At 41.5% G+C, this 10,236-nt stretch overlaps 1 protein-coding gene across 1 annotated transcript; it reads left to right on the top strand.

Moving 5' to 3' along the window:
- Positions 1-213: 213 nt before the first annotated feature.
- LOC104230622 (uncharacterized) lies at positions 214-9,546 on the top strand. Its single transcript, XM_070163035.1, has 4 exons — positions 214-261; positions 1,034-1,170; positions 2,380-2,440; positions 9,028-9,546. The coding sequence occupies exons 1-4, from the start codon at positions 214-216 to the stop codon at positions 9,544-9,546; spliced, it is 765 nt and encodes a 254-aa protein (XP_070019136.1).
- Positions 9,547-10,236: the final 690 nt, after the last annotated feature.

Raw genomic sequence — 10,236 nt, 5'->3', positions numbered from 1 at the left:
CAAAAGAGAACTATTAGGCGGCATGCGAGTGGATTCTTTTTGAGCGAAAAGGTATTGTATAAAAGAACCCCGGATCTCAACTTGTTAAGATGTGTTGACGCCGAAGAAGCAGGAAAAATCATGCATGAAGTACACGCTGGAGTGTGTGGACCTCATATGAATGGGTATGTCCTGGCGAAGAAAATCCTTCGAGCTGGGTATTATTGGATAACCATGGAGAAAGACTGTTTCAGTTTCGTCCGGAAATATCATCAGTGCCAGGTACATGGAGATCTGATTCATGCACCTCCAACAGAGCTGCATCCCATGTCTGCACCTTGGCCATTTGTTGCTTGGGGCATGGACATCATTGGGCCAATCGAGCCAAAAGCCTCAAATGGACACAGATTCATATTGGTCGCTATTGATTACTTCACAAAATGGGTCGAAGCTGTCACTCTCAAATCAGTCACTAAGAAAGCCGTGGTGGATTTTGTACATTCAAATCTTATCTGTCGTTTCGGTATTCCTACAACTATCATCACAGATAATGCGGCAAACCTGAATAGTCACTTGATGGAGGATGTATGCGAACATTTCAAAATAACGCATAGGAACTCCACTCCTTATCGGTCCAAAGCCAATGGCGCTGTTGAAGCAGCAAACAAAAACATCAAGAAAATTTTGAGGAAGACGATCCAGAGTTCTAGACAATGGCATGAACATTTACCTTTTGCCTTGCTAAGATATCGCACTACAGTACGCACATCAGTAGGGGCAACCCCATACTTGTTGGTTTATGGGACCGAGGCTATGATACCGCAGAGGTAGAAATTCCTTCGCTCCGGACCATTGTCGAAGCAGAGATTGAAGATAGCGAGTGGGTTAAGACTCGATTGGAGCAGTTGACCTTAATTGATGAAAAACGAATGGCTGCGGTCTGTCACGGGCAGTTGTACCAACAAAGAATGGCCCGTGCTTACAACAAGAAAGTGCAACCTAGGAATTTTGAAGTGGGTCAACTGGTGTTAAGGGCATTCTTCCGTATCACCAGGAAGTGAAAGGAAAATTTGCTCCTAATTGGAAAGGTCCATACATCATCAGGAAGATATTACCAAGGGGAGCGTTATATCTGGGTGATATTGAAGGAAATGATCCTAAAACAGCTGTGAATGCGAATGCGGTCAAAAGGTACTATGTTTGAGTTTACTTCAGTGACGTCTTGGAACATTTGAGATGATGAAGTCTTTTTATTCCCGCTACCCAAACACTATCAACTATTTTTACAAACCTTTGAGCCGGTTACATTTCTTTGGCTACCCTTTTTGGAATCCAAAAAGCACCGTTGAAAAAAAAATGATTTGCTTGAACTACGTCTGACTTGATTCCGAAAGGATATGTAGGCAGCCTCTCTCTGGGGTTCAGTCACACCAAAATAAAAATCCAAATTTCCTCAAAAATGAAACTGGGGCAGATGTGGTAATGGTCCCGCGATAACCCCGTTTTGAATGGTTCCAAAGTTGTAAGTCAATCCAAGTTATTTTTTTATGAGAGAAATAAATGAGAGAGTCTTATTGGTGAAAATCCACACGGGAACCATAAGGCGAGGGTGAGTAGAGAAATTGGAAATGAGAGAGCTTGTTTAGTGAAAACTCGTAAAGAGTGCTATCAGGCGACGGTGAGAAGAGAAATGAGAGAGGTCGACTAGCGAAAACCCGCAAAGGGCGCTGTCGGACGAAAAAATGATTTCACTACAGAAAGTTCTGACAAGGTTCCCTGGTAGGGAAATATAGATCCGTTTTTGGTTCATGAGGAAATGCAAGTTCGTGAGATTCAGGCATCCAGTCCAAAAGGCATGTCATGTCAGTTTAAAGCCAGCATGCACCTCAGATAAGTCCTTCTTTTCCCCGAAAGGGACGCTTCTCTTTTAAATTCATTTCTCCGCTCTTTGTTTACCTTTCATTGAATCCCTTTCGGTCTAACCCTAAATTCCAAATGTGTTAGAAAGAAAAGGTGGCAGGACCGGTTTCACAGAGCTCCATCTAGCAAGAAGTGAAGAAAATACCCAGCCTCAGTGGTGCGTCAGTCCAATCCTGACTGATATTGATGTTGATTACCTCCAAAGAAAGGCATTAAAAAAAATCCCCAATGAGATCTGCCCCAGTAAAAATCCCCAAGCAGAATGAGATGGAAGAACCAAAGCCTTACACGGGCGAATCATCATGAAATCCTGAAATCTGAGTCTTATCAGTTCGGAAGGGGGTCACCTTCGAAGCCAGTCAATGGCAAAGTTTCTCAACAGAAATGAGGTTGGGACCAAGCAATTGGAATGATCAAGGACACCGAACCAACCACCGTTTTCAAACTGACAATTGTTCTTTGTTTGGAAAATTGAAACAGGTGCAATCCAAAGCAACCGGGCAAGAAGAAGGTGCAACAAAAAGGGAAAAGAAATGCACAAGTGCAGAAAACAGCTTTGCAGCAAGGAATCAACCCAAAAGGGAAGTTTCCTCCAAATTCTTTCCTGCATTTTTTACTGAACAAAAAAATAATAATTAAAAAAAACGAAAAGAGAAATAAGAAGAAAATTCCAAAAAAAGGGGGTTAGTTTTGAATCCCCAATATCAACCTATTTTCCATTAGCCAACATTAGGGCTCCAATCCCTGAGTTGAGCAATTTTTTTTTAGCCGACATTAGGGCTCCAATCCCTGAGTTGAGCAATTTTTCTTTAGCCAACATTAGGGCTCCAATCCCTGAGTTGAGCAACTTTCCTTTAGCCGACATTATGGCTCCAATCCCTGAGTTGAGAAATTTTCCGTTAGCCGACATTAGGGCTCCAATCCCTGAGTTGAGCAATTTTCTTTTAGCCAACATTAGGGCTCCAATAACTGAGTTGAGCAATTTTCCTTTAGCCGATATTAGGGCTCCAATCCCTGAGTTGAACGATTTTTCTTTTAGCCGACATTAGGGTTCCAATCCCTGAGTTGAGCAATTTTCCTTTAGCCGACATTAGGGCTTCAATCCCTGAGTTGAGCGATTTTTCTTTTAGCCGACATTAGGGCTCCAATCCCTGAGTTGAGCAATTTTACTTTAGCCGACATTAGGGCTCCAATCCCTGAGTTGAACGATTTTTCTTTTAGCCGACATTAGGGATCCAATCCCTGAGTTGAGCAACTCTCTTTTAGCCGACATTAGGGCTCCAATCCCTGAGTTGAGCGAATTTTCCTTTAGCCGACATTAGGGCTCCAATCCCTAAGTTGAGCGATTTTCTTTTAGCCGACATTAGGGCTCCAATCCCTGAGTTGAGCGATTTTCTTTTAGCCGACATTAGGGCTCCAATCCCTGAGTTGAGCAAGTTTCCTTTAGCCGACATTAGGGATCCAATCTCTGAGTTGAGCAATTTTCCTTTAGCCAACATTAGGGCTCCAATCCCTGAGTTGAGCGATTTTCTTTTAGCCGACATTAGGGCTCCAATCCCTGAGTTGAGCAATTTTTTAGCCGCCATTAGGGCTCCAATCCCTGAGTTGAGCGATTTTTCCTTTAGCCGATATTAGGGCTCCAATCCCTGAGTTGAGCAATTTTTCTTTAGCCGACATTAGGGCTCCAATCCCTGAGTTGAGCAATTTTTCCTTTAGCCGACATTAGGGCTCCTATCCCTGAGTTGAGCAATTTTCTTTTAGCCGTCATTAGGGTTCCAATACCTGAGTTGAGCAAGTTTCCTTTAGCCGACATTAGGGCTCCAATCCCTAAGTTGAGCGATTTTCCTTTAGCCGACATTAGGGCTCCAATCCCTGAGTTGAACGATTTTTGTTAGCCAACATTAGGGCTCCAATCCCTGAGTTGCGCATTTTAGACTTGAGGTTTCCAATCCCCTCATCAATTCTGTAGATTTTTATGGCAAGTAACTCACAATTTTTCCTAGTGAAACTGGGGCAAAAAAAAATTCCGTTCGTTTGTTTGTTTTGTTGTCTGAGCAGGTTTGACCTCGAGGCAAGGGATCGAGATGACCTACGGAGTGAGTCCCAATCCAGAATAAAGAAAGGAAGAAAAGAACAAAAAGAAGATGTTCCCAAATATTGGAGCAATAAAGTGCAGATCGCTCAAAATCTGATCGAAGTCACGAGCTCCGTCAATCCCGCTTCAAAAATAAACAAGCGCCTACAACTTGTGAGCATCAAGATTCAGATCGAAGTCTACAAGCAGAATCAGCTAAGACTCAAGATCAATTTGCGAAAGAATTATAGATAGGAATCTTGTAACTAGTAGTTGATAGGCATAACTAGCTTAGTTTTAATTCTCCTTTGGTGTAATAAGGAGGTCGGTAAAGCAGTAGTAACAGCATGCAACAACAGAAACAGCAGCATTGCAGTTCCATGGTAGTCCCGGCTACCAAAACTTCCCGAACTACATTGACCTGATTCCTGTTTAGCCCAGGATATGTAGGAAACCTTTGAAGCAAAGGTTCGGTCAAATCTTTCTAAAAAAAATAAAAACAATGCTTCACACAGAGTATTCCAACGGGCAAAAATCGCTCGTATCCGCTCACTTTATCTTTGCAAGAAAACTCTTCGTGTTTTCGGACAAAGAGGGGCAGTTGTGAGCACGTGATTTTTGCTTCCACGATAATTACTCTAAAAGAAATCGAAAAATAAAATAAATTGTCTTTATGTATAATTTTGAGGATTTTCATGGCATTTTTTTTATAGTTATTTGTAGTTTTTGTCTTTGATTGTTTATTTTTATTAATTAAAAATACAAAAAATATGTTGCATGTAAATTTAGGATCTTATTCTACTATTAGGAATTAATTAAATCGTATTTGGTTTTTAAATGAATGAAAATCACAAAAATATTATTTTTGGTAATTTTGTCATTTTGTTGTTTAATGGTGTGATTTTGTTTAATTAATGTTTGATCTTGTGTGAGTCAATTAATGTCTTTTTGATATGATTGTAGTTTTACAACTTATTTTAGGATTTTTGGTAGATTAGTATTTAGAAAAGGAATTAAAAGAAGAAAAGAAATGAGTTAAAATTGGACAAATCGAAATCGGACCAGGCCCAAAAAATCAGGCCCAAATCTCACCCCCACCCGGTCCAGTCTAGCCGGCCTCGAAGACATGCGAAACGACGTAGTGTAATATTGAAACTGCGTCGTTTCGCCATCAAAGATCACAGCCACTCGACCTGGATCAATCCAACGGCTCTCGTCTCACAATCCTAACCCACCTCAGCCAACCCGACCCATTACCATCCTCGACCCAGTCCCCACTGAGACCAAAACGACCCCGTTTTATATAAGTGAAGTGATCCAAACCGTTGATCTCATTAGATCTAACGGCTTGGATTCATTCACCCATCACATATATATACTCTCCAACGCACCCTACACCCCCCTAAGCTGCCCCCCTCTCTTCGTCTCTCTCAATAAACCAGACGACCCCCAAGAACCCTAGCGTCACCACCTTACCCCATCGCCTGAAACCCGGTGGCATCAACGCTGCCGGTTACCAGATTAACACCCATAAACCATCTGACCACCCCCGTTCCAAATATGTTACTCTCTTGTCTCAAATCTTCCCCCATCGTCTCGAATCTTCATTTGAAGATTCGAGCCAAACATCAACCTATGCCAAACCACCCCAAATCCATACCAGTTACTCCCCTGACCTCCCTCATGACCAAACCAAGCTTGGTTTGGTTCGAATCTAACCAGAAAACTCCAAGACCCAAATCAACTGCATGAACACTAGAAATACAGAACCTAAGGCTTTTGTCCAATTAAACAAAAGGGTTGGGGTCTAATAGACCTTAATCAAGGTGTTCTCAGTTAATAACACTTCGATTAAAGTTCGTTCGACCCCAAAAAGTGGTCCGAGTCAGAGTCCAAGACGGGGTCGTCTAACCTTCAATTTCTTAAGGTATTTTCTTTTCCTTGTCAGTTCCATGTTGTTGTTTGTTGATGTTTGTTTATGTGTTTAAATGTCAGTTTGAGTTGTTTTCAATTGTGTCGACTATTCTGTCCATCTCGCTCGGACCTTTTTATTTGGTCGAATTTGCTTCTGCGTGTTTTATTGCGTGTAATTACAGTTTGTGCAATCGAGTCGAATAGGCTCCGTCGATTAGTTAAGTTTTTCGTAAAATCATTGTGTCTATCAGTATGAAATCACCCCCGCGCCTGTTCGAGTTCGATTATTTGTTATCGATTGTATACGTTGTAATATATAGTCTGTTAAATAAGTGTCGTCGATTAGTTTCGCAGTCTTGAATGTTAAAATAACCTGATGACAATTTGATTCATATTGCTTCAATTCTGATTGAGTCAATCTGTACCATTTATCTATTAGTCTAGGAACTGTTTTAACTAATGAATTGGATTTAATTCACTACTTTAAACTGTTAGTGGAAGCCATGTGTGGACAGATGCTTTTGAATTAATCAATTCATTTAACCATGCTTGATTTGAATTAAATATTATTTGAACATCCACTAATGGCCTGCAGAGAATAACAGGCATTTCAGACTTTAAAAAACTGAAAAGAGTTACATCCGAAAAGGGGTATAAAATGAGTGCTTTTTAAAAATTTAGAATAAGGAAGCATGGGGGGTCAGTTTTTAATTGGTTTTAACATGCTGGAATGGAGGTCAATTTGGGTTATAAAAGGGGAAGGGTTTAGGACATTCGAGGGAGGAGAAAAAAACTAGAAGTGAAGGGAGCTTTTGGAGAGCAAAAGAAAAATACTGCTTGATTGCTTTCTTTTTTTGAATTTGTTTTCAATCTCCCATTGGAAGTTTAGCTCCTATATCTCTTTTAAAAGACCAGAACATAGTTTCTTTTGTTTTCGAAGGAGAAACCCTGTCCAGTACTAGAAGTTTGGAGTCATTGGACTCATTCAAACCTTAGTAGCGAGTCATTCTATTTGTTTCTGTTTCATTTGGGTATGGCTTGTGGGTGCTGGATTCATTTTGTTGAGCATATTGGTTTGTTTGGAGTCATCTCTGCAACCTTATTTGGTTCTCGAAACCATTCTAAAATTTGGTTTGGCTCGCCTCTGCTGCTTGGAATTTCTGTCACTAATCTTGATTGATTCAGAGTATTCTTTTGGGGTCATACTTCGATTTCCTAGGATTTCACTGTGTTGCTGAACCTGTTGTCGCTATACTACTGCTGCTTCTACTGATCTTCATCTTCTTTCCTTGCTTTCCAATATCAGGTACACAACTGATCCACTGGTTCAATGTAAGCTGAAATTTGAAGCATGAATGAAAATGAAGAGTTGAAGTTGTTTTGAATATCTTTTAGTTGTATATTGAACACTAAGAGGTATACAAATAATAGTTTATGTCTTCTACTAGAATCATGTAGGTATGGGCCATGTATAACTGAACAATGTTTTGTAGTAGTTTAGTTGTAAACTTCCTCCGTTGTGCGCTTAGTTAAAAATGGATTGATGTTGTAGAAAACATGTTCTGTTGTTTCAGTATTATTTGTTAAATAGTATATCTCAAAAAAAAGCCTGTTAGGCCCCTTAGACTATTTCTAAAATACTTAATAGTTACCTCATGTAACAAAAAGGTTTGTTTTGAAACTTATAGGAACATTGCTTAATTAGATAGCACGGGTTCACATTTCAGCCCCCTTGTAAATGTCAAAGATATATAAAATAAGTCAACTAGGCCCAATTGGAATAAGGATGGCCCAGGTCTAGTTTCACGCCATGCACATTAGGCCTGGGCCCATAACTGTCAAACGGACTACTCTTACTACGTTCATTTTGGATTTAACGAATCATGTTCGAAACTTAACTATAATAACTCGTAAGTATGTAAATAAAGTAGGACCTTTTCTTCATTTATTTTAGAGATAAACAAAAATAGAAAACATAGTCATTATAGGACGACCTTTAAAATAAAATGAGGTGCGCCTCGCCAAATAAATTACAAATCGTGGGGCCCTCAATAAACGTATACAATAATTGATTAGACTTCGGAGTTGTCCGTTTAGCGAATTTTCACGGCCTCTTCCTAAAATAACAATACGTTAGTCTCTTTAGGACGTGCCTTAATTTATCTTACCTTCTTAAATACGGGTGTGCATTTATGTGACCCAAATCCAAATCTCAACGGAGTCGGAGCGTATTAACAACCACGGGTGCATTGATTGTGACGTGGTTCGAGATGCGTTTTCACGACGTTGCAATTCCATAAAAAATAAATAATAATAATAAAAGCGGTTTAAACCTAATAAAAGCACACAAGTTATAACATGTATTAAAATCAGATATTTAGCCATTAAAACAATTTAAGCGACCGTGCTAGAACCACGGGATTCGGGGGTGCCTAACACTTTCCCTCGGGTCAACAGAATTCCTTACTTAGAATTTCTGGTTCGCAGACTTCATTTGGAAAGTCGAATATTTTCCTCGAATTGGAATTCAAGATAAACCGGTGACTTGGGACACCAAAAGCCAAACCTTTCCCAAGTGGCAACTCTAAATTAAATAAATAATCCCATTTCGAATATTGTCACTTAAATTGGAAAAACTCCCTCACGTATTTATCCGTCGGGGTAGGCGCGCAAAAAGGAGGTGTGACAGCTACCCAAGCAAGCACGAGGCATACGGGCGAGTAGAGCGGAGCATCTCCGGGTGCATCAAGTCATATTTCCAGGTTCTTTCTATCGGGAGTTGGTACCTCCGGTTTTCTTGTCTCTTTCTCTGTGTTAGATAATTTGTGGCTATCTAGTTAGCACCATTTTAAGCATATTTTTAGTATACTTGTAGTTGCAACCGGCTATTTTCTGGTTTGGGCCCGGGTTAGTGCCTTCCGAAGTCTGTCGTAGGTATAGTGGCCGTGGTGTGGGATGGTAGAGTAAGGTCATGTCCTCGAGGGGTGCCGGGGGTGAGAAGTTGGGTGGGGAGGGGGTCAGGGGTTGGGACGAGAGGAAAGGAGGGTAAGGAAAAAAAGGGAGTCTATAGATTGAGGATCGAGTCGTGGAACATAGGCACGCTGACAGGTAAGTCTATTGAGTTGGCAAAGATTCTCCAGAAGAGAAAGGTTAATATAGCTTGTGTCCAGGAGACTAGGTGGGCAGGGTCAAAGGAGAGGAATGCAGACGGGTATAAGTTGTGGTACTCTGGAGTCGTGAGGAGTAAGAATGAAGTGGGTATCTTAGTGGATAGGGATCTTAGAGGGTCTGTGGTTGAGGTTAGGCGAGTGAATAATAGGCTAATGTTTATTAAGTTGGTCATTGGTGAGTGCACCCTCAATGTAGTTAGCGCTTACGTGCCGCAAACGGGCTTGGATGAGGAGGTTAAGAGGCGCTTTTGGGAGGGTCTGGATGAGATTGTGCGTAGTATTCCTCTTACTAAAAGGTTATTTATTGGAGGGGATTTTAGTGGCCATATCGGGGCGGCTGCTGGTAGTTATGGTGAGGTGCATGGTGACTTTGGCCTTGGGGATAGTAACAGAGGAGGTACTTCGCTGTTAGATTTCGCTAAGGCTTTCGAGCTGGTGATTGCGAACTCAACTTTTCCGAAGAGAGAGGAGTATCTGGTTACTTTCTGAAGTTCGGCGGTGAAGACTCAGATCGATTACCTTCTCCTCAGAAGGTGTGATAGAGGGTTGTGCAAGGATTGCAAGGTTATCCCGGGAGAGACCCTCACGACTCAGCATAGGCTCTTAGTGATGGACATCGGCATTATGATGAAGAGGAAGAAGAGGTATGCTCGTGGCCGACCAAGGATTAGATGGGGAGCTTTAACCAAGGATAAAACCCAAGAATTGGAGGGGCGGTTATCTGCTATGGGATCTTGGAGGAGTAGTGGATACGCGAGCACTATGTGGTCAACTACGGCGAACTATGTGAGGAAGGCGGTGAGAGAGGTGCTAGGTGTATCGAAGGGTTTTCCTGGCATGCACCAAGGAGACTGGTGGTGGAATGACATAGTTTAAGATAAAGTGGAGGCGAAGAAGGTAGCGTACGCGAAGTTGGCAGGGAGCTCGAGCGAGGAGAAGAGGAGAATGAATAGAGAGAGGTACAAAGTGGCTAGGAAGGAGGTGAAGCTGGCGGTCACGGAGGCTAAGAATGCAGTGTTTAGCCGTATATATGAGGAATTAGGGGAGAAATAAGGGGATATGAAGTTGTTTCGGCTGGCTAAAACGAGGGAGAGGAAGGCCTAGGATCTGGACCAAGTGAAGTGCATCAAAGATAAGGATGGTAGAGTATTGGTGGGAGATCCCTAGATTAAGAAGAGA

This window comes from Nicotiana sylvestris, chromosome 2 (assembly GCF_000393655.2).
Source record: "Nicotiana sylvestris chromosome 2, ASM39365v2, whole genome shotgun sequence".
Classification (NCBI taxonomy): domain Eukaryota; kingdom Viridiplantae; phylum Streptophyta; class Magnoliopsida; order Solanales; family Solanaceae; genus Nicotiana; species Nicotiana sylvestris.
The sequence above is the reverse complement of the archived record's forward strand: the minus strand, read 5'-3'. Positions and strand labels throughout refer to the sequence as shown.